Here is a 24,100-nt window from a genome sequence, read left to right as displayed (position 1 = left end):
GCCCCTTTAAATCTCTCGCTCCCTGTTACGTAACAGTCGGTGTTATGTTGTTATGTTTTCCGGAGGTCTTTTAAACAAATGAGATTTATATAAGAAGGAGGAAGCAATGGAGTTTGAAACTCAATGTATGTCTTTTCCATGTATTGAACTCTTGTTATTCAACTATGCCAAAGTAAATTCAATTTTTGATTCTAGGGCACCTTTAAAAGTGGACTAATCCTTTAAAGACAATCTGAAATCCGATTTGAGCAGCCAGAGATGCATCTGTAAAAATCTGATTGGAATCATATTTCAAACCACCTCCATAGTGTGGTTTGAATTAGATTTGAAAAAAATAGACTTTCAAAAACCCATTTGGATAAAATCTGGATATGTGAAAAAATTGGCTGTCTGAACATGGCCAAACATCTCAAGAACTGGCAAATTTGATGCAGTCCAAAAAAGATGAGATGCACTGGTGGAAACACCACATAGGCTACTGACTCCTACTTCTGATCCTGACCCCGCAAGTAGTGTCAAAACAAACATAGTGTGCTCAAAAAAAAGCTGCCATACTTCCTCCAGATCTCCAGGTGTCGCTGTCGCCTGTTGCTGCGCATGCGCAGATCACAGTAGTCGATCAGCTGACAGTGAGTGAAGCCTTTGGAAACAGTGTAGTGTCATAATGAATATCAAATCCTAAAACTGATCCTTTGAAAGGTATTTAATTAAAACTACCAAGTAATCGTCGTGTCATCTCGTTCACGTTAAGGTAAGACCGCTGGAGAAACAGGCGGCCGCTGTTTGACCGTGTTGTAACGTCTGCAGCTTTAGCTGTGTTCGCTAGTGTGGATTAGAGGCTCATCTTGTGTTTATATGCTTTAAAATGAATTAAGTTTGTGTTTTCAGATTGTCTCTTGATATTAAGCATCTCAAAGGTGTCGCAGTGTCGATTTGAGTGCATTTGTCCAGTTCTCTTGTAATGTATGTATGAAATACTGCGTGTTTACACTGTGATGGTGTGAGCCATCGGCAGCCTGCTACTGTTGATGACCTTATATGATCGAGCATCTGATATCTGCACTAGCGAGATAGATCAGATGAGATTATTACTCTAATCAGTGTCCATTCATCAGACTCAAGGTCGCTCTGATGGTCCTCTGCTTTAACTCGTGACTGTCAAGTGTCATTCATTCATTTTGAGGAAATAAGCCAGTAAGTTCAGGCTAGCCATGTCCAAAAATTAATATTCTCTCTTACTTTAATGTTCATTGATTTATGCAGTGCTCTGATACTAAAAGTACATTGTTCCTGTTATTTGCCAAATAACATGAATACATTTTTTTTATTCAAAATTAATATTTTCAGGTTCAAATTATATGAAGTGTATATTTTAAATTCTGTATGTCAGGGTCAGAGGTGTAAAGAGTGCCTGAAAACCATACTTGAGTAAAAGTACTGATACCTTACATCGAAAATGACTCCACTACAAGTTACAAGTAACCAATTCCTTGAGTAAAAGTCTTAAAGTATCTGATTTTAACAGTATTGAAGTATTTTACTCATGCTGAATGTAGGATCAGAGATGCACTAGTCCTGAGAGACATGCCAGTGAAAATAAGAAACAATTGATTTGTAAGATGAGAAATCGAGTTTATTTTCTAAAATCGAAATAAAACTGAACACCTCAATGTTGCAATAAATCAAGGTCGACACAACAACCTTTTAAACGTCTACAAACTCTCAAGTCTCAGTTACGCTCAAGTGCACAGAAAGGTCATCAGTAAACCAATATCCTTCAAAACGGTCTTGTCAATATAGCGGATAAATAAAACAATGTTAAGTAAAATTAAATAGTCAAAGTCTACTGTATGTGCTGGTTTGAGCCTCATCACCAGCTGCAGTCATTTCCTCATCTAATAAATCAAACACCTGCGATCAGAAACTACCTGCTAATGCACTCACATTCACGTAAAGTATCCTTGTTGACACGTTTTGGGGGAGTGAAGACAAAATGCATAAGATATAATACCTTCAATGACCTTATATGGTGATATCGCTTCTTTATATCAGAAACAAACTGCTGCTGAAAAAGTTAGGTGTCATGAAAAATGTAATTTGTTATTGCATTATTAATCACAAATGTAGTGGAGTAAAAAGTACATTTACTTGCTCAAAAATGTAGTCAAGTAGAGAGTAAAAGTTGCCAATATCTTTGATACTCAGTACAACTACAAAGTAGCCAAAAAGATACTTAAGTACAGTAACTAATTACATTTACTCAAGTACTTTACACCTCTGGTCAGGGTCTGGCAATATCACGGAATATTGAAATTGTGATTTACATATATATATATATATATATATATATATATATATATATATATATATATATATTTTTTTTTTTTTTTTTTTTTTTTTTTTTTTTTTTTATATATATTTTTTATTACTTCAGCAGAAAGCTCAAAAAAAAATTTTAACCACAGTTAAGAAGAGGGAAAAAAACAGTCGGCAGAAGTAATGAGCACATTTATCCTATACAATAAAAATCAAAAAAGGTAGTTAAGGCAAATAAATAAATGTAAAAATAAGGTAATCAAGTAAAAATGAAATAAATACACTTAGATAAGTATATTGATTTACTCATGATTGATTCATGATTTTTCATGCTTTTAAAGTAATGAATGTCTATAATTCATATAACCGTTTTTCAGTTATGGTCTCCAGGAAGATATTGTTTTTTGTATTTTCTTGTAGAGGAAAACTTGTCTGCAAGTTATTGTGAATAATTTTGGGTCTTTTTTAGAGATATTTGCACAGCCATAATTTTAAATTTGCATAAAAATAATTTCTAAAAATGCCTTACCTACTAATATAAAACCTAATGTTAATTGAAAAATATAAATGTATATTTTTATTTTCCTGAAAATTCTAAAAGTGTTTCTAAATTAATTTCCAAGTCATTTTTGAAAATATTTTTTTATTGTATATTAATCTAAGCATTGTTGCATTTTCTTGATTTATTTTAATATCTGTAAAACACTAGTTGGTGGTGCAGTGTGAAGTTAATGCCTGTCAACATGTTTCTGCTTTAGACTCTTCATTACTTGTTCCTCAGCAGCCATGACAGAGTTCTGGTTGATTTCGGCTCCTGGAGAGAAAACCTGCCAGCAGACATGGGACAAACTAATGACGGCCACAACTCGCACCAACAATCTGTCCACTAACAACAAGTTCAACATTCCTGATCTCAAGGTCAAATTCTCTTCCTCTTCCTCTTCCTCTTTTTACAGTCTGAGTTCAGTGGCCTTTTGAGTTCTGGACAGAGATGCACCGATACTAAATTTCTCCACCGATACCGATTATTCAGAGTGATATCTGCCAATACTGATAATGATAGTTTGGGGGGTTCTGCCTTCTATACCTTCTTTTAAATGAATGATAATTTCATTATAATTAACAATTTATCATTATATTTTTAAAGAAATGCAAATAAAAACTTTATTTTCTCCATTTCATCAACTTATTTCAGTTATAAACAAACATTACTCAAATTAGTATTAACACACATTAACTAAATTCTGAAGATTAAATAAATATTTCTTAACTTTCTGAATGGTATTAATTAATATAATTACTATTAATATTAAACATCAAACTGGTTTCTTAGCATTTTCTTTACACAAAGCCCAAATTCAGTGCACTTTCCTGCCCTCATTTGATTGACAGGATATATCGGCCCTGATAATCGGCTGTTTTGTCTGAAAATTTGCTTTTATCGGCTGATACCGATTATTGGCTGATATATATTAGTGCATCTCTAGTTCTGGTATTATGATTGGTCAGTCATTGGCATTCTAAGATATATATATATATATCTCTTAGAACGCCAAAATAATACACAAATTACAAGCATAAATAAATAGAATAGAACAATAGAATAAGATACAAATTAAATAAGCAGTGCTTTATGTTTTTCAGATAAATCTAACTGTTTTCAGGTATACAGATATTGAATAATCAAATGTAAAACAACACAGCATAGTCTTCACTGAATAAATTAAATATAAGTAATATAATTAAAACAATTTATCTTTGTTAAAGCTACAAAAGTGATTTTCTCTTTCTCTTTTGTGGTTTGATTAACATTGGTGACACAAACATCTGCGGGTTTATTAGGCTGCTGTCACTTTAAGATGAATGCAAGGATCCAATATAATGATACGCATCCCTTTTCTTTCTCAATTGTTTACAATACATAAACCGACTGTTTTTACGAGGATACTCACCGAGACGGCCATTTTACGTGACAATGCACAAGTTCCAGTCTTCTTGCTCTTGACATTTAAACTGACAGGACTTAAAAACACATGCAAATGATAAACTGTTACTCTGTGATGGTTAAACTTTGCAAATCGCATGCGTTCCGAACCGGGGGGCAGAGGGCCCGTACGGATCAACTACGATCCCTATACTTGATATCGCACATCCTGCGATGTGACAATATATTGTGCAGCGCAAATATATATATGAAGAGTCCCATTGCAAAAACCACTAAGTCCATCTGACATCTTTTCTTTTAAATGAGCATTTTTTATCAGGCTCCTATGTTTAGGTTCAGTAATGTCACTTTAATGGCAATGAAAAGGTTGAACAGTTACTGAAATGCCTTATTTAAAAAATGTCACTTTAGTCAATTCATAGTAAATTCATTAGTCGATTAATTTTTTCGCAATAACCTCTTAAGTCCACCTCTTTGGACAACAAGACACATTAAAAAATGTTCACAGAAATCTTCATGTGTCATGTGGGTTTTCTCTGTTTGAAAACAAAAATCAGCCTTTTAAAGGCCTCGTTCCTATTTCCCAGGGTCAAGTGACCCTGCTGCCCTGTGTCGTCTTGACCAGTCACTTTCCGCCTGACAGGATGAGAACAGAGGCGGCGCCACTCTAAGCGCCGGCGGCCCCTGCTGTCTCTATGGGCCGATGCTGATCAAATCCAGCATGGCTGTGTTTGTATTGCTTCATTATACTGGATGGTGATCAAAGTGTCTCTGTTTCTCTTCTCTAAACGCTGCAGGTCGGGACATTAGATGTCCTTGTGGGGCTGTCTGATGAGCTGGCCAAGTTGGACTCTTTTGTTGAGAGGTAAAGTTTTTTTTTTTCTTTCTTTTTTACATTCAGCACCACAATTCTTTTTATATTTTTATGCAAAAAATGTCACAATGTGTGGATGGTTGCCAGGATATTTCTGTGTGATTGATGAGGTGTAACAGGGTGGTTGCTAAGGCGTTGCTATGGTGTAGTGGGTGGTTGCTTTTGTGTCCCAAGTAAGCAGAGATGTGTTTCGAATTTCTCTATGAAATTCTTGTCTTTAGGTTTTAGGCTTTCTAGGTCCCTTGTTCCAGCTGGATTTTTTTTTTTTTTTGTTGTTGTTGCATGATTTATTGTCTGTCAGATGAAATTTAAAAACCATAATCATTCTTATCTGTAACACAAACAGTGTGGGATGAGTTATGCATCAAACTCTAATATTTAGGGTTAGAGGATTGAATCGCTCACTCTATATGGGCAGTAGAAATAGGGACTATAATAATGCTCATTTAAAGGCCTTTCTGTCTAAAAGAATCAAACTTCTTGGAAATTTGAGTTGTTGTGGTTTCTAGTAATAATATATCAATCCTCAATGTCAAAAAGCCTTGTGTCTGTCAAACGGCATGTTTCTTTACTTTGGTGTGGTGAGGAATCTCATATAGAGGTGAGGTTGCAGTGGCATCTGCCTAAAATTAGGTATTAGCAGTTTGGTGACGCTCTAGCTTCTCTCTCAACAATCATATTTAAATTACTTGACTTATAGCTTATCCATAGATATGGGATTCTGTTTTTTGTGTTTCCCCTAAAGTCAAGTGTTTTTGCCTTAGATAAATCTAGAGCCTTGATAAAAGATGCATGCTTTAGTAGATATATTACACGAGGGGGATTTGATCTTAAGTTCCATGCACAAAAGCACTGTAGTTTTGAAGTATGTCCACTGCACACCAGACTATTTTTTTCAATAGTTATTTATTTTAATCTATAGACAGCCAGAATGTTCTCACATTTTTTAAAAAGCCTTAATATGATGCAATTTTACTAAATAAACCTGGGCTTCTTGGACACCTCAGTGTTTCTGAATCAACTAATGTATGTGATGTTTTGATGAATTCGGTGTCCTGGACAATCTTCAATCTTTGAGAATTGGAGAGAGTTTTCAGAGGGCTGTGATGTCTTTTGATGCCGTTCACAGTGTGGTGAAGAAGGTGGCTCAGTACATGGCCGACGTGTTGGAGGACAGTCGAGATAAAGTCCAGGAGAACCTCCTGGCAAATGGAGGTAAGAATCACTGGTATCTATGGTATGAAATGGGATCTTATACTGTTTTGTTGAATTTATTCTTGTTTTCCATGCTGTGTTTTAGTCGATCTGGTCACCTACGTCACAAGATTCCAGTGGGACATGGCCAAGTACCCTATCAAACAATCCTTGAAGAACATTTCTGAGATTGTATCCAAGGCAAGTGATCTGATCCAATGATTTCTATGTGACTTATGGGGCTAAAATCCACAGTGACCCTTCGTTTACCACCGGTTGTGGTCGTTTACCACATTCAAAATGTTGCTTAAATTTATATCACTCGTTGGGAATGTATTTTGAATATCTTTCAGCCCTGTTTAACATATGAGACCCTGGACCACAAAACCAGTCATAAGTCACACGGGTATATTTGTAGCAATAGCCAACAATACATTGTATGGGTCAAAATTATCCATTTTTCTTTTATGCCAAAATCATTAGGTCATTAGGTCAAAGATCATGTTCCATGAAGATATTTTGTAAATTTCCTACCGTAAATATATCAAAAATGTATTTTTGTGAGTGGATATGCTTTGCTAAGGTCTTCATTTGGACAACTTTTCTCAATATTTTGATTTTGCACCAGATTTAGTTGTATCTTACCATACATCAATGGAAAGCTTATTTATTCAGCTTATTTTTGATGTATAAATCTTAAAAAATTGACCCCTATGACTGGTTTTGTGGTCCAGGGTCAAATATATTATTGATATGCAGTCTTACTGTAATGATTGGGGCTCCTGGTGCTTGAATGGACACCTCAGATGCTGTTTTAAATGAAACTCTCTCCCCCTGCTGTTCAACAGCAAGTCTCACAGATTGACAATGACCTGAAGGCTCGGGCATCAGCCTACAACAACCTGAAGGGAAACTTACAGAATCTAGAGAGGAAGAACGCGTAAGTAAATTCCAACGTTCAGATTAACTCTTATTTTTAGGAGGTTTATTTTGCATGCATTATTTGGGCTTTATTTTGTTATACTTTTAGTAACCTGGAAACCTTTTATTTGTTTAGATGCATTGATGTTAATTGAATTTTATTATTGAGTAAGTTCATAATATATAATGCAACTTACAAAAAAATAAAAAATAAATAAATTGAGAATTATTACCTGTTATAAATCCTGAAAATTCCTTTGTTTTTCATGGAACACAAAGTATTTTTTTAAAAGAATATTCACGCATCTCTTTTCCAGACAACAGTTTATACTGACAAACTCCAAGAAAGTAGTCAAAGTCTTAATTTCTATGTTAGGGTTCCTTTAATGACTTTGAGAGTCATGGTTTGTAAAGCATTTTCCTCTGAACAAATGTGATGTTTGTGGTCTCCCCAGCGGAAGCTTGCTGACCAGGAGTTTGGCTGATATTGTCAAGAAAGATGATTTTGTGCTGGATTCGGAGTACCTCATTACTATGCTGGTGGTGGTACCAAAGTAAGTGACATATTCCAAAACATAAATAGCCTCTTTGTGGATGCACACAAACGTATTTTGTTGAATTTTTCTCATGCTGACAGCTTATTTTCTAACCCTTTAGAACAAATTATGTCGACTGGCAGCGCACATACGAGACTCTTTCAGAAATGGTGGTGCCACGGTCTACAAAGTAAGAAACTTGCAACAATTCTGTCAGTTATTTACTTTTATTTTCCTGGAAGTGTCTTGCATGTCTAAGGGATCATGCACTTTGTCACAAAATAGAAATAAAGGAAAATTTATCAAGTAATAAGACCATTAGTGATTTGACTTTAGATAATCAAATAATTTACTTTAATAGTTTCATATAGGTGCATTTTTAAAAAGGTGTTTCTTTGAACAACTACAGAGATAAAATGGGATTTTGGAAAACCTGACATGCAAAAGGTTGTTTGGATTTGATTTGACTAAAAGGCATAATCAATGTGTCTGCGGCTTGAGGAGAACATGTTTAGGACTTAACTAGACAAATTAGTGTTATGCCGGTTACTAAGGACATCAAATAACTAATGCAGCAGAACAAACAGACATCATTTTCCATCTGTCTGTAGTGTAAAATAAAAATAATATGTTTGGTTTCCACTTTTTATTGCAATTTTTGTGATTAAAGTAATGTTTTGACTGTTACTGACAGTAGTACTTTTGTATTAAAAATTAGTATAAATGAACAGTATAACAGTTACTACCATAAATAATTTTTATGCATTACTGTAATTACATTTTTGAGAATTTTCTTCATGCAAAATATAATTATTTTGTGATTTTGAGTGAAATATGAATAGGACATTCTCCCTGCTACACAACACTAAATATTTGGTGTTAATATTTTCTTCTTGGCAGTTTGCTTTTTGAGGACCATGACAGCGGCCTGTTTACCGTCACACTCTTCAGAAAGGCCATCGACGACTTCAGACACAAGGCCAGAGAAAACAAGTAAACAGCCAATTTTAGCTCCACCATGCGGTCATGAATCACACCGTTGAGATGTCTGAGAAAATGTCCAGTTTAAGGATCTTAATGCCTTAGTCATCCCAGTGTCTGCTTTGCAGGTTTACGGTTCGTGACTTCCAGTACAACGAGGAGGAAATGAAAGCAGATAAGGAGGAGATGACCAGACTCTCAACTGACAAGAAAAAGCAGTTTGTATGTTTCGGCTATATGGATCCTAAGTGCAACTGGCATGTTAATACATCAGTTTTGGTTATTTTTAACTCTTTCACACACGTGTCCTCTGCAGGGTCCTCTTGTTCGATGGCTGAAAGTGAACTTCAGTGAGGCTTTTATTGCTTGGATCCATATTAAGGCTCTGAGGGTCTTTGTGGAATCAGTGTTGAGGTAACGACACAACAAAACATCTCTTTAGGTTCTTAGAAGGCACATATCATGAGGAATCAAATGATTATTGAATTTTCTTTTGAAATGAGACTTTTTTGTATTATGCCAACTTTAACTTTCAAAACTTGCAACCTCCTACCCAGTCCAAAAAAGAACATTTTTCACATCAGGTTTATTTTTGTAAATCTCTCACAATGTAGCATTTCAAAGATTTTTGTTTATTTTATTCTAAATAAACAGATATGGATTGCCTGTGAACTTCCAAGCAATGCTGCTACAGCCCAACAAGAAGAACATGAAGAAACTGAGGGAAGTTCTGTACGATCTTTATAAGCACCTGGACAGCAGCGCAGCTGCCATTATTGACGTAAGTTTACTTTTGGCCCTAGGCTGTGGTTTTGATGTGGTTTAAATATAAGGAATTATTTTATGTTTTGTGGCATTTACAGCATTTTGGGCAACAGTTGCATTTCAAAAGTAAAAATTCCATAGGTGATTTCCATATTGAAACTGATGAATAGTGATAACATCAGTGAGACTATAGGGGGTGGACCTCCATCCCTCTAGTGCAGGGGTGCAAAACTCAGTTCCTGGGCTGTGTTTAAGTCCAGTTTATTGGGTGTCATCTGCGTAGCAATTGAAGTTAAAGACATGATGACGGATAATGTTACCTAAAGGAAGCATGTAGATGATGAAGAGAAGAGGCCCAAGAGCAGAGCCCTGGGGAACACTGTGAAAGACCGGGGCAGTAGTGGACTTAGCAAAGTGCACACTTTGCTTTAAAACACGCAGCGCAAACAGACTATATACCTATTTAATTAAATTGCAGTCTTGCAATTTGGTATGGGCACAAAGCCATATCGTGCTTTTGATTTGAGTTAGTTTGACAGATACTTTGCCAAAGCAATGGCGCAAAACAACATCAGAGAACCTTCATGTTATTATGAGAGGTTTTAAAATATTTCCCGTTTATTATAAAATAAGATATAGGTAATTAATTGGAAACACTGTAACTCATAAAACTTTTATGTTTTGGGCTGCTGAAAAAGTGTGTGGCACAGTGGCATTTTATTGTTGTTGCCTATTCAAGTCAGCATAAAACGGAATTTGCGATAGTCTTTTGTAACCTATTGTGACGTATATCCAAGTAAAACGGCTTCTGGAATAAGAAAAAATATGGGGTGGGACTTGATTTTGTCCATGGAGAATTGTGGTTTGCTATTGGTCAATTTCATGTGAGTGACAGGTTGTCCCGCCCTCACACCAGTAAACACATCATCAGAGAAAAGATGTTGCTGCAAGAGGGAGGGGAAGTTATTTTGATTAAAGATTACGAGGCACATGAATTAAAAAAAAAAAGATGAATTAATTATTAAGAATGTCAATTTTGATTTCATGGTGTCTTTTTCCTGTTCCAGCAATCTGCCATGGACATTCCTGGCTTGAACCTCAGTCAGCAGGAATATTATCCCTACGTGTACTACAAAATCGACTGCAACCTGCTGGACTTCAAATAGAAGAACCATACTCAATCATGTGCCCTTTTTTGTTTTGTCTCTGTGAATAAATCTAAGTTAATTTAAAATGTACATTGTTGAACTCTTGTTCTAGTCACCCTGTCATGCATGCTCATTCATATTCAGAGATACCTATCATTGCTGTTCAATCAGTGACGGCAGGAGAGTATCTATATCTACTGCCCCTAGTATGTTGTTTACATTTTTTTTAAAAGAATGTCATTGTGTTATCATATGTGCAGGTAAATGAAATTATGCATTTTAAGTCATTCCATTCATTTTTTGTCATGTGTAGTAGTTTACATCTGATGTTAGTGATAGATATTGTTTGTGGACAACTGTGTTTTTAACCCGTATTCTTTAAAATGCACCAGTGGTCCATTTAAAGAAACAAAATGAGAGAGAAAAAAATGTTACAAAGATGCAATATAAATGTGATGTTATGTACATTTGGTGTTTAAAGAGTTATATGTGCAAAATTGTGTCATGGAACCAAAATATAAAATTAATATAAATACATAAAATGTGTAGTGTTGTTTTTGTTGTTGTTGTTTATTAAGCACATTTACCAAATAAATTTGCATTTCCAGAAAGTCAATCACAATGTGCAAATTAATGCAGGAAAGAAGGCCAATTGCAATTCAATTGGCTCCTTGCAAATTAGAATTTAAATTATTAATGTTTTAATAATGCAAGTTAGGTTGCAAGTTAAGTATAAAATGTCTACTTATGGATTACATCTGTAATTATCTCTAAAAAAAATTAAGTGGAATCTACATACAAAGTAGTAATTAATGGTTAATTATGAATTAAGATAGGCCTACTTTTTAAATATTTTTACTCTCTAGAAATTTTTTGTTATGCCCTCATTTGAAACCATAAAAACCTTTAAGAAAATTCATTTAATTAAGTAAAGTGATTTTAAAATACCCATAAATAAATAAGACAATATAATATTCTGAAGGACAAATATTTTAAAGGAACAGATGACCCAAAAATGAAACTTATGTCATTATTTACTCACCCGTACGTGGTTTCAAAGGCATTGCTGTTTTTTGGACACACAAGGAGCCGTCAAGCTCCAAAACACCATAACAGCATCGTGCTCATGCAATTCCAAGTCTTCAGAAGTCATACAACAGATTTTGTGTGAGGAACAGACCGAAATTTAAAGGGTTAGTTCACCCAAAAATAAAAATTCTGTCATTTATTACTCACCCTCATGCCGTTCTACACCCGTAAGACCTTCGTTCATCTTCGGAACACAAATTAAGATATTTTTGTTGAAATCCGATGGCTCCGTGAGGCCTGCATAGCCAGCAATGACATTTCCTCTCTCAAGATCCATTAATGTACTAAAAACATATTTAAATCAGTTCATGTGAGTACAGTGGTTCAATATTAATATTATAAAGCGACGAGAATATTTTTGGTGCGCCAAAAAAAAAAAAAAACGTATTTAGTGATGGCCGATTTCAAAACACTGCTTCGGGAAGAATCAGAGCATAATGAATCTTTTGTGTCGAATCATGATTCGGATCGCGTGTCAAACTGCTGAAATCACGTGACTTCACGTGACAGCTGATTCGATACGCTGATTCATTGTGCTCCGATGCTTCCTGAAGCAGTGTTTTGAAATCGGCCATCACTAAATAAGTCGTTATTTTATTTTTGGGCGCACCAAAAATATTCTCGTCGCTTTATAATATTAATATTGAACCACTGTACTCACATGAACTGATGTAAATATGTTTTTAGTACATTAATGGATCTTGAGAGAGGAAATGTCATTGCTGGCTATGCAGGCCTCACGGAGCCATCGGATTTCAACAAAAATATCTTAATTTGTGTTCTGAAGATTAACGAAGGTCTTACGGGTGTGGAACGGCATGAGCGTGAGTAATAAATGACAGAATTTTCATTTTTGGGTGAACTAACCCTTTAAGTTGTTGTTCAATGGTAATCTTACCTCAGTCTTAATTTGGCGCCTTTGTGATTTACGCGCGCAAATCTTAAGCAACAGTCGCTCAACACCATATAAGGAGAAGAAGACACTATTTTGAATGTGAAGTGAAAAGACGTTAAAAAAAAAACGAAATAAGCCTAGTTAAATCAGTCATATAAACAAGTAAAACGTAAATGATAACACGTAATTTAATAAACATCCAGTTAGCCATTATAAAATCAAGTGATTTTTTTTTAATTTATAAAAAATAAAGAGAAATTGACTGTTGATGAATCAATCAATTAAACATAAAATGATTTGAAAACACGATTTTTAATGAAACAACTGAGAACTGAAATCACACGCGCGCGTGTTTATATGAATGCGCGTTCACGATGACGCACAACATCGCCGCGTGTGTCTGACACCAGATCTGCTGCATATCTGTGCTCGTGTGTGTGAGGATGCTCACGGGCTCGATGGGCTGCGGGGGAAGCAGGTCCGCCGCGATCGAACCCCGATATTACGAGAGCAGAGACACCGAGTCGACGTGGCTCACGAGCACGGACACGGAGACGCAACGGACAGCTGCCGGTAACGGAACCGGCGAGAGCGCGAGCGACAATGAGAAAACAGCAGCAGCAGCAGCAGCTGCAGCCGGATCAGGTCAGACACGAACATGTTTATTAAATACAGACATAATATAGAAACTATAGAAATGACTAGTGATACACACCCTAATGAAAGTATTACCATGAAAATATAAAATGGCACTCATGTTGTACCTTACTGTATATTTGAATATGGTAATCTGAAACCCTCACTGAGGCCCATAATGTATAATACACAGAAATATAGAATATCTAACACATATTTACCATAACAGTGCCCAAATTCCATAGTTATATGAATACTGTGGTAATTTGGTATTAGTCACGACTTAAAATGATTTAAAATAAGACAAAACAAGCATTAATAATAATAAAAAACCTGGATATATTAATTTAAAAGTCATATAAATTTAAAATTAGAATTTTTTTATAATGAATACATATTTTATTACTTATGCCAAGCTCTAAAATATTTTATCGGGTAGAAATTGTGAGTAAAAATATCTATTCATAATTCTTATCCAGTAAATCATGAATGAAATATAAATTTATTGGTTAAATAGAGTGGGAACCCTGAGAAAACTTCTAGAATCCTGAAATGTATGTTTTTTATTTTTATTTGTAATTATTATATATATATATATATATATATATTTAATTTACCGAAACCACAGTAATGGACAAAAATGTCCAGCTTAGGAAAATTGACATCCTTCCCCTTATTCAAATATTATAAAAAATTTGTTAAGGATTTTGTCAGCATATTGCGTAGTTGCTTTGGAGTCAATTGTTTTATTTGTGATAATATTGCAATAATAATGCAATGAAACACGCCAAAATGTGTCGACATTATTCTTGGCCAGGCTGTCATACAAAGTGCATGCAAAAACATTCATAATATTAATATTAACATGAATAATTAATAATATTAAATATTATTAATAAGTGATTATGTTGTAGGAAAGTCCCTTTAAAGGCGTAGTTCACCCAAAAAATAAAAATTCTGTCATCATTTACTCTGTTCTAAACCTGTACGAGTTTCTTTCTTCTGCTGAACACAAAAGAAGATATTGTAAAGAATGTGTGTAACCAAGCAGTTGATGGTCCCCACTGACTTCCATAGAATGAAAAAAAAAATACTATGGAAGTCAATGGGGACCAGAAACTGTTTGGTTACACACATTCTTCAAAAAATTATCTTTTAATTTCCACAGGACAAAGCAACTCCTACAGGTTTAGAACAACATGAGGGTGAGCAAATGATGACCGATTTTTTCTTTTTGGCTGAACTATGCCTTTAAGGCTAGCCATTTCACTCGGCGGCCATCTTTGAAACATCTCAGTCATGCAAGCAAAGAATATACACTAACAAGAAGCGACACTCAATAGAACGTTCCATTGAAACACCAGCAGCAGCCCTGCATTTCCGCCATTTTGGGGTGAAAGCGAGTCGCAGTCCACTAGTTTCTATGGCAATATCAGCTGCTTTGTTAAACAAAATATGTACAATAAAGTTGAAATCCAACCTGAATGATGACAACACAGAATAAAACACTATCATTAGTGATCATCAAATACTTTTTACAGTTTATTTTACACACTTTGTGTTTAAGTCTTCCACTTTTTTCACAAAACCTTTGCTCTCTAGAAACCCAGTCAGTTTGGGTTAAAATTCTTTAAAAGGCTTATAAACACTGAATTATTACAAACATTTGAAATTAAATTAAGGACATGCATCAGAAAAATTGGGAATGTTGGACAATAAATATATGAATATAACAGCTTGATTTTGCAGTGTTGTCTAATGTAGCAAAAGTGTCCAAAAGTGGGAATTATGGGATAACGGACACAGCAATGCATCATGTATTATAAGATTTATAGCGTGATCCATTAAAACGTACAATATAGCCTATTTCAGTTCAGATCTAGTTATTATTACTATTACTCCACTAGGTCTGAAATATATTGTTCGCTGCAAACATGATTATCTTAAATTTATTAATTATTAATTTACTATTAATAAATGTGTAAAGTTGCATAAAATGGAAATGCTCAATAAAGTAGGCTAACCACGTTACTTCAGATGGATGAATGGTTTGATTCCTCAACTGGTAATAAAACATATATAACACAATACAACATTTTACTGTAGGAGCCATACAATTTACTGGTGACTTAATTTAAATAACTGTTCTATTGTGCTTCTGATTTGGCAGTGAAATTGACCGATTTTGGGTGTGTAAGATGTGAAGGATTCTATGGTCCAGTTAGTATTTTCACCCCATAATGGTGGCCGCGCTACCGGAGCGCCGTCTAGTGGCTGTTACCCAAAAAGTATCAAAGTGTCGCCTCTTGGGTTCTATAATCTTTGATGCAAGTATATCAACCGGGCAGTTGCAGTGACGTAATGACTTTCCCGATTGCCGATTGGCTCTTTTATTTAGAAGGCGGGACTTATTCCGCCATATTGTGCGTTACACCGTCAAAGCCTTTGGAGTCAAAAAGTTTGAGATCCACTGGTGTTCATGTCATGCATATGAAGAACTTCTGTGTTGTTGCTGTAAAGGTCAAAAGGAAGAGAAGCCCATGACGGTAACCAGAGGCTCTTCTGCTAAGGAGAAGAAGCTGGTGAACGCTGGCACACAGTGCGGCAGACGTGCAACGCTCACCGACAGCACCCAGAGGAGACCAGCGCACAGAGACGAGGTCAGATGCGTCAACACTCATGGTCACATGTCATATTTTACCTCATAATCAAAAACAGATACAGTTCTTAAGTGACTTTTACTTCATGCAACATATCTTATTTCTTTTGATTTTGGGTTATATAAAGATGAGCTGGACCCTCAGCCATTATCTCTCTAAGTAAGGTTAATAATATAACTTCGATTACACATTTTTCAGTTTTACTCAAATTAGGGTGATGCAAAAATGAGTACACCCCACAACAAAAACTACTACATCTAGTACTTTGTCTGGCCTCCATGATTTTTAATGACAGCACCAAGTCTTCTAGGCATTGAATGAACAATTTGGCGACATTTTGCAACATCTATCTTTTTCCATTCTTCAAGAATGACCTCTTTTAGAGACTGGATGCTGGATGGACAGTGATGCTCAACTTGTCTCTTCAGAATTCCCCATAGGTGTTCGATTGGGTTCAGATCAGGAGCCGCTGAATCACTTTCACCCTGTTCTTCTTCAGAAATCCAACAGTGGCCTTAGATGTGTGTTTAGGATCATTGTTATGTTGGAAAAGTGCACGACGACCAAGGGCACGGAGTGATGGTGGCATCTTTTCTTTCAGTATAGAGCAGTACATCTGTGATTTCATGATGCCATCAATGAAATGCAGCTCCCGACACCAGCAGCACTCATGCAGCCTCACATAAGGACACTGCCACCACCATGTTTCACTGTAGGCTCCATGCATTTTTCTTTGTATTCCTCACCTTTGCGACGCCATACAGTTTTGAAGCCATCAGTTCCAAAAACATTTATCTCGGTCTCATCACTCCAGAGTATAGAGTCCCAGTAGTCTTCATCTTTGTCAGCGTGGGCCCTGGCAAACTCTAGGTGGGATTTTTTGTGCCTGGGCTTTAGGAGAGGCTTCTTTCATGGACGGCTCCCATGATGCCATTCCTGTGCAGTGTACGCCATATTGTGTCACGGGAAATAGTCACCTCAGTTTGGCTTTCTACTTCTTTAGATAACTGCAGTGAACTTGCATGCCGATTTTCTTCAACACTTCTCATCAGACGGCGCTCCTGTCGAGGTGTTAACTTCCGTGGACGACCTGGACGTCTCTGTGAGATGGTTGCAGTTCCATCTTTTTAAAATGTTTGTACCACTTTTGCTACAGTATTCTGACTGACAAGTAAAGCTTTGCTGATCTTCTTGTAGCCTTCACCTTTCTGGTGTAAAGAAATTATTTTATATTTCTCAGCTCTTGTGACATTTCTCTTCCATGTGGTGCCATTGCTGACAGCAAGAAATGGGAAGGGGTTTTAACACCCTTTTATAGTCAACTGTCCACCGGACACCTGTGTAATGAATAATTATTCTTGTTAAATTAGACATTTGTAGTCTAAAACTTAGATTTGCTCCAGAGACTTTCAGTGGGGTGTACTCATTTTTGCATCACCCTGATTTGAGTAAAACTGAAAATTTTGTTCTCCAAGTTATATTATTAACCTTACTTTCATGGTCTAAGTTAAACAGATGTTATATAAAACTTAATCTTGTCAACATTTTGGAAAATGTTTTTGTGTTCGTTGAGATATTGTTTAAAATGTTACTTTTCAAAGGGGGTGTACTCATTTACGCTGAGCACTGTATATTATGCATTATATCTCACCATGCAGTGCATCTCTATAGGCTGATATTCTTTTCTTGCAGGTTAAAAGTAAATCAAAGAAAATTGCTGAAGGGGTTAAAAGTGTCCGTCCGGCTGTAAACGCTGAGGTGATGCCCTGACGTGAGAGTTTGTGGAAGAGCTGCTGCCATCAAACACAATCACAGTGCCACTGTCTAACGAGGGACTTTCATTATAATTAAATGCACGTTAAATCAGATGGCAGATCTGATCTAGTTCCGTCTGTTTGTCTGCATGTAAACGTTGAGCGCTGGAGCAGGCGGCGACCCTAACATGCTGCAACACGTGTCATTTTGAACTGGATCAAACCTTTATAGAGCTGCATCTCTGTTTCTGAAGTATTCAGATGTTATTTATTTCCCTGCCATTGTTCATGATTAATATTTTGCTGGTATTATGTATTTCCATCAGTATTGTGCGGATTAGTGATATTCTAGTGCCTAATGAGTCTGTTTGATAATGCAGATATACAAATGTCTCAGGTTGCGATTGTATGAAATGAAGACACATTCAAACATAACATTGTCTTGTTCCTCCTGAATGGAAACTGGTTTCCAGTCTACAGACTGATTTATTTATGATTTAGTGAAGTAACATGTTTGATTTGAATCAGTCAATTTGTTCATCATAATTATGACATTTTTTACAGGGACGTTGGAAAGGATTCCCCGAGTAAAAATAGCACAAGAATATTTTGATTTGATATTTTACTATAAAACGAAGCAATTGATAAAAAGGAGCATAATAAATATTCTAAAATTGAAAAATTGTCTTATATCTTATAAATGACATTTATATTTCAAAGTGTTTGTTTGTCTCATGATATAAACATTGTAAAGTGTGATGATTTTACCACATGTGCAGATCATATTTTTCCTCAAAATACAGTTGTATACAGTAAAAATGAATAGCCTATGACATAAAAGAGTAATCTAATGAAGGGAAAATATAAAATGTTAAGTGTTTGAAGCGAACGTTATAGAGGGGCTTCAAACAAATGAATGAATTCCATAATGAATTCCATATTCCTTAATGAATTCCATAAGAAGTAATTGACGTCGGGTCATTGAATTATTAGAACATAATGCACACCCGAGGTAGTAATGCGGCCACCACGACGCGAAGTGGAGTAGCCGTTACACCTCAGATGTGCATTATTTTCTAATAATTCAACGGTCCGAAGTCAGTTATTCTGCTTATATTACGGTTACCACACCTCAAGACTGTTCAGATGTTGTATTTCAAGACATTTGTCAGCTTTTTGTCCTTAAAACACTTGTGTGTGGGACTAATTTCTTACGCATTTCTCACCAAAAGCCTTGTGCTAATTCCAAAAAACGTAATTTCAGAACTAGTAACAGAGACTTGAGCCATTGATAGCAGAATAATACAGTTATTAATCATAGTTATTAACGCAGTTAGAGAGAGAGAGAGAGAATAAGCATATGTGAATGAGTCTGTCTCCCTCACGGCAGCAGCAGTGTCTCTACTAACAGCGAAACTGTAAGTTTATCTACCTCAAGAACAGCGCAGTTATTACCTCGCTGGTGAGAAATGTCATGTAGCTTTTAAGTTGCTAAACTGTTTTACTGATTAACTCGTCAGAAGAGCGCGGACATCACGTTTCTGTGCGAGTGTGTGTCCGTCCTATACAGTACATGTGTACATTTGAAAGAGAGAGAGCGCAGAGTATGCGCTTTCAGGACACAATAAAACGCATTTTTGCGGCAAAAACCATGACAATAATTTGTCGTTTTTATCCTATTGTTTACTGTATTTATTTGCTTGGTCGGTGTCGTTGTGGGTTTTGTTTATTTTGCGGTTGTCGGCTGTAAAAACCTTTTGAAATAACTGAAATAATTTGGCGAAGTGATATGAAACTGTGTAATGCGGTCAAGACCTGCCTAGAACTACTTTACCTGTGCGTTTCCCTGAAAATAATAATTGCATGCCTTAGAACGTTCGACAACCAATCAGAATCGAGCATTCAACAGCCCCTTAGTATAATTATTTATAAATGAGTAAAATTCACACCACAATATTATTATTTTTTTTATTCCGTTGATCATCACTGGCTGAGAAAAATGAAAAAATGACAGTCATAGATCAAAGTACCATGTGGACTGTTTCTCATGCACGCAAATTGCATCTGCTTTTTTACACATTTATTTACATGTTGTTTTAGTTTGTATTACCTCAGTGATGAGTCTTATGATACTCCAACATGTGTCAGCAGTTTAAAAATCTACAGCATCTGTGCAGATGTTACAATGCATGAGCAGTTTTACTGCAAACAGACACATGATTTGGGACTGTATATTAAATTGACTTGATATTGCAATGCTTAAAAAGGCAGTGTTTATAAGGCAAATTAATTGCTTTAAAGAGGGAATCAAGAGACACTTCAGAGCAAATGAATAAAACAGAGATTTCCTCACAGCTAATGAATAAAACGAACATCCTCAGCACTCATGCACATTGATATCAGTCTCTCTTCATTTCATACTGGATTAATGAAGGAAAAAGGCAACAAGATCTTGCTTCAGTGATTTACCAGCTACAAATTAGATTTTTCTATAAAATTAAACACTGATTGTTACATTATCAGATGAATAAAAACAGAGGACAGAAACAACTAGCAAAATTATAAGTACTGAAAACATCAAATGAATATTATAAAACATTCTGAAACTCTGCAATCTTGTATTTTACCACAACAATGCGAGATATAAACTATCAAAAAAGTGAGATCCAAAGTATCAGCTGGTCGAAACATAAAAATACAATCCCCAGATAATAAAAAAACGAGATAAAATAGCTCTTTTACAGATGATGCCTTGGCAAATAGTTCTCAAAAAGAAACTGACTGTAAATTAATGTTTGACCCTAAAACGTTTGATTGACAGATCAGATTTAAATGGGGAATGAGTCGAGATTGCATTGACCTTTGACCCAGATCATATGAAACGACACAATACTTCATTGTCCAAACGCTTGGGAAGATCTATTGAAATAATTACAGTTCCTGAATGAGATTTTGGTACCATCATCATAATCACCACAAAATAATCAAAAAATCTCTGACTGACATGATTAAACGTTGTACATCCCAGAATATTACCTGACATATAAAGCATGAATTATGTACTAAAAATAAATGCAACTCTTAATGTTTATAAACCCGAACAATAAATAAAACGGCGCATACGGCTTGCAGGGGTACGGTGATCTCGAATTACTCAAAGTTAATCAACATACGCATAATTTACAGTCAAATCACAGAGATATGAGTATCATGAGCTGTACAACTATATACACACCGCCAACATATACAAAAGTCACGAATAAAAAACAATATCTCATGGTGTTTCTAATAGAATCCCAATTGATTTTCAGCTTCTGTGTTGAGTGACGTAGTTGTGCTTATTGGTTTAAATGTCCATAAATGAGACACACATAATAAATTGTAAACCTTTATACATTTAAAGTCAGCATGAACTCATAACGGACTCTTTTTACTTTCTTAATGCATGCTCCTGGTCTTATATAGAATAATATGCAATGCCCAATTTTATTGTCCCAGTCCTGCATTTTTCTTGTTGAATACCCTGGTTGCAAGTCATGAGACTTTGAGAGATAGTGAAAGTAGTGAATATTCAATGTACAGTCCAGCCCTAACGTCACATTACGGACGTATAACGGCTTATGAATATCGCATTCAAGCACTTTGTTGCCGGAAAGAGCAATCATGGAGGATACTAGGTTTATTCTTGCCTATTTATAGCAAAAATCTTATTAACGCCAAAATGATATTTAGTGTCCCATTCAGTGACAACTATAACATTAACCGGGCTATCTAGATAGTCAGCATGCTGACGATTCTGGAATTTCGGTCAAATACAGGCTATTTTCACTGTGTATAAAACATACGATAAGCTTCAAATGATTATTTACATTTGCAAATATCCACTACTTTAATGACAAAACAAAGTGATGTAGTTGTTGTGGAAACAACTAATAAAAAATAGTAGTCACATCCGCAATCGTTCTTCCCCCGCCATGTTTAAAGTTTATGGCACGCCCATCTCGGAAACTTGGGTACACGACTTGAGAGGGCATTCATTTCCAATTTTTAACTAGGAAAATATCTGGAAATCATGCATTGGTAGATCTTAATTAAAACATAGTCATAATTATGAGATAAAAAGTCGAAATTATGACATACCAAGTCATAATTTTGACCTTTTGTCATAATTTTGACTTTTTATGTCATAATTACGCCTTAGTAGTATGTCATATTGTGACTTTTTTATGCCATAATTACGATTTACCAAAGCATTTTTTATGTGATGGAAATGGGCTTCCATACTTAAAGGTGCAGTGTGTAAATTTTTAGCGGCATCTAGCAGTGAGGTTGCGAATTGCGGCTCAGTCCACCGCTCACCCCTCCCTTTCGAAGCACAGAGAAGCTTTGGTGGCCGACACAGGACAAAGATGTCATCATCTGAGACAGCAGAGAGCAATAAGCAGTTTGTCCATTTAGGGCTACTGTAGAAACATGGCGGCGCAAAATGGCGACTTCAATGTAAGGGGACCCGCAGATAGCAATGGCTCATTCTAAAGTAATAAAACATAACAGTTCATTATGTAAGGTCTTTATACACCACTGATAAGATTGTTATGTATATTATATTGCATTTCTGTCAATAGATCCTTCTAAATATTACACACTGGACCTTTATTCCCATGTTATGGCCATTCTAAACCCTGCTTTTAACCCAGGGTAAGGGAACGTTTAACACCCAGGGTTATGAAACCTTGCTCTTTAGCACTGCTTTTTCGGTGTTAGCCCTGCAATGCAGTGGCAAATCAAAGATGGTCTTATTCAGGGGCATGGTGCGACTACACCGGGCCCCACCCTTTAGGGGGCCCCAGAAGGCGATTGCAAACAGACCGACCGAGGGGGCACCGCTTCCTCTAACTCGCATTAGTCCCTGCCTCATGCTAGGGACGGCCCTGGTCTTATTATTAGGAGATACCAGGGTCCATGGTCTACCATCGGAAAAAGCATAACGGCCAACTTGGATCACATGTGCCTTGATAACCAATCACATACATTACAGCCTTGGTGTCATTGAATTGAACCCAACCTGTCCCAATACTGTCTGCGACTTCTCTTTCAAAACAGTGGTGTAAATCTAAAAATAGAACAATCCAAAAAGTGCAAACATGTTGAAGATTAGCTGTTGAATCATTCAATAATAAGCCGTTTTCCCACAAAAGCAGTTTCTTCAACGCAGTGAAGCCTCTCCTCCATTGACATCCATTAAAAAACGGCCTCTGGTCTCCTTCCCTGTGTACCGCAGAGTTACGTTTTGCGTTACGCTTGGAGGCTTGCCCAAAGTGGCTTTGTCCAAAATCTTGAAGTAGGAAAAATGCGGTGATAAGCCGCCTTTCCACTATCTCTGACAATCGCATACGGTTGTTGCATTTCGCCCCCTTGTGGCAGTCACACAGAACTTTGAAATTAGTAGTGAAACAGCCATTGCTTTCTATGTTGTATTTTTTTATGCCATTATTTTGACCTTTCTTTGTCATAGTATGTCATAATTATGACTTTGAATGTCATTATTTCGATTTAGTATGTCATAATGACTTTGAATGTGAATTTCAATTTAGTATGTCACAATTTGTACTTTTTATGTCATATTTTTTACATCATAAAGTTAAGTTTTTATCTTATGTCATAATTTTGACTTTTCAATCTGATAATTATGACCTTTTTAGTGGCAATGGACTTTCATACAATTGCGTTAATTCCTATTGAAATGTCTGGATTTCGCCCACAAAATTCACCATACAAATATGAGCTCAACTTGAAACGTGAAATAAGATATCCCAGGATTGTGACTCAAGGTTAACTATTTCAAACTGAGAAGGCCTAATGAGTCATAAAGTTCATTAATTACAGCATAGAATAGAAAATGGCCCACGTGTGGAAGAACTGCTACACATCCATACGAGTTTATTGGCTCTGTACAACACGGCTGACCGACCGATCTCTCGCTCGACCAGTTCTAATCTATACAACTACAACAGGATGACATACGGTGTGATCCGCGTCTAAACCTCCTTGATGGTTCTCTCCGACGGCCGGTATTCTGCGCCCTTCTCAGATGCCATGATGAAGGACTGAGTCTTGCGTTTCAAGCGCGCACGCTTGTTGGCTAGAGAGAGGCTGTGCTTGCTGGAGGCGATAATGTCGGAGATGAACTTCTTGCAGTCGACACAAACCTCCATGGCGTTCCAGTCTTCCATCAGCTCTTTCGGGAGCTCAATTTCCTCCTGAGATGAGGACGACTGCCGAGTGTGCTTAGATAATCTTAGAGAGATGGAAAAGAGACGGTATTGTCAGAATTGTGAGATAATAAGTTGCAATTATATTTGATTCTGTCAAGCTTCCACACTAGG

The 24,100-nt window shown here is 36.2% G+C and overlaps 3 protein-coding genes across 8 annotated transcripts in view; 2 read left to right on the top strand and 1 right to left on the bottom strand.

Moving 5' to 3' along the window:
- Positions 1-592: 592 nt before the first annotated feature.
- Positions 593-11,217, top strand: atp6v1c1a (ATPase H+ transporting V1 subunit C1a). Its single transcript, XM_048153425.1, has 13 exons — positions 593-751; positions 3,075-3,234; positions 5,059-5,126; positions 6,265-6,350; positions 6,436-6,530; positions 7,178-7,269; positions 7,706-7,804; positions 7,908-7,976; positions 8,687-8,779; positions 8,896-8,989; positions 9,084-9,181; positions 9,422-9,548; positions 10,600-11,217. Exons 2-13 carry the CDS (start codon positions 3,103-3,105, stop codon positions 10,696-10,698), a joined length of 1,152 nt encoding a protein of 383 aa, XP_048009382.1. The 5' UTR covers positions 593-751; positions 3,075-3,102; the 3' UTR covers positions 10,699-11,217.
- Positions 11,218-13,024: 1,807 nt separating this feature from the next.
- baalca (BAALC binder of MAP3K1 and KLF4 a) lies at positions 13,025-19,137 on the top strand. Its single transcript, XM_048152145.1, has 3 exons — positions 13,025-13,309; positions 15,821-15,960; positions 17,653-19,137. Exons 1-3 carry the CDS (start codon positions 13,108-13,110, stop codon positions 17,728-17,730), a joined length of 420 nt encoding a protein of 139 aa, XP_048008102.1. The 5' UTR covers positions 13,025-13,107; the 3' UTR covers positions 17,731-19,137.
- A 531-nt stretch (positions 19,138-19,668) lies between these two features.
- The window catches only part of spire1b (spire-type actin nucleation factor 1b), a 32,552-nt gene continuing 28,120 nt past the window's right edge, over positions 19,669-24,100 (bottom strand). For all 6 annotated transcript variants that reach the window (XM_048152133.1, XM_048152136.1, XM_048152135.1 and 3 more), the window contains one exon: positions 19,669-24,011. In XM_048152133.1, the coding sequence (XP_048008090.1) occupies positions 23,753-24,011 (259 nt within the window). In that variant the 3' untranslated portion in view covers positions 19,669-23,752. The remainder of the gene's footprint in view (positions 24,012-24,100) is intronic.

This window comes from Megalobrama amblycephala, linkage group LG13 (assembly GCF_018812025.1).
Source record: "Megalobrama amblycephala isolate DHTTF-2021 linkage group LG13, ASM1881202v1, whole genome shotgun sequence".
NCBI lineage: Eukaryota > Metazoa > Chordata > Actinopteri > Cypriniformes > Xenocyprididae > Megalobrama > Megalobrama amblycephala.
The sequence above is the reverse complement of the archived record's forward strand: the minus strand, read 5'-3'. Positions and strand labels throughout refer to the sequence as shown.

Bases quoted from the DNA above. Each gene is read 5' to 3' on its own strand.
- atp6v1c1a (XM_048153425.1), top strand. From the start codon at position 3,103: ATGACAGAGTTCTGGTTGATTTCGGCTCCTGGAGAGAAAACCTGCCAG. The intron at 3,235-5,058 runs GTCAAATTCTCT...TAAACGCTGCAG, and splicing joins TCAACATTCCTGATCTCAAG to GTCGGGACATTAGATGTCCT. The intron at 9,182-9,421 runs GTAACGACACAA...CTAAATAAACAG, and splicing joins TTTGTGGAATCAGTGTTGAG to ATATGGATTGCCTGTGAACT.
- baalca (XM_048152145.1), top strand. From the start codon at position 13,108: ATGCTCACGGGCTCGATGGGCTGCGGGGGAAGCAGGTCCGCCGCGATC. The intron at 13,310-15,820 runs GTCAGACACGAA...GTTGCTGTAAAG, and splicing joins AGCAGCTGCAGCCGGATCAG to GTCAAAAGGAAGAGAAGCCC. The intron at 15,961-17,652 runs GTCAGATGCGTC...CTTTTCTTGCAG, and splicing joins GACCAGCGCACAGAGACGAG to GTTAAAAGTAAATCAAAGAA.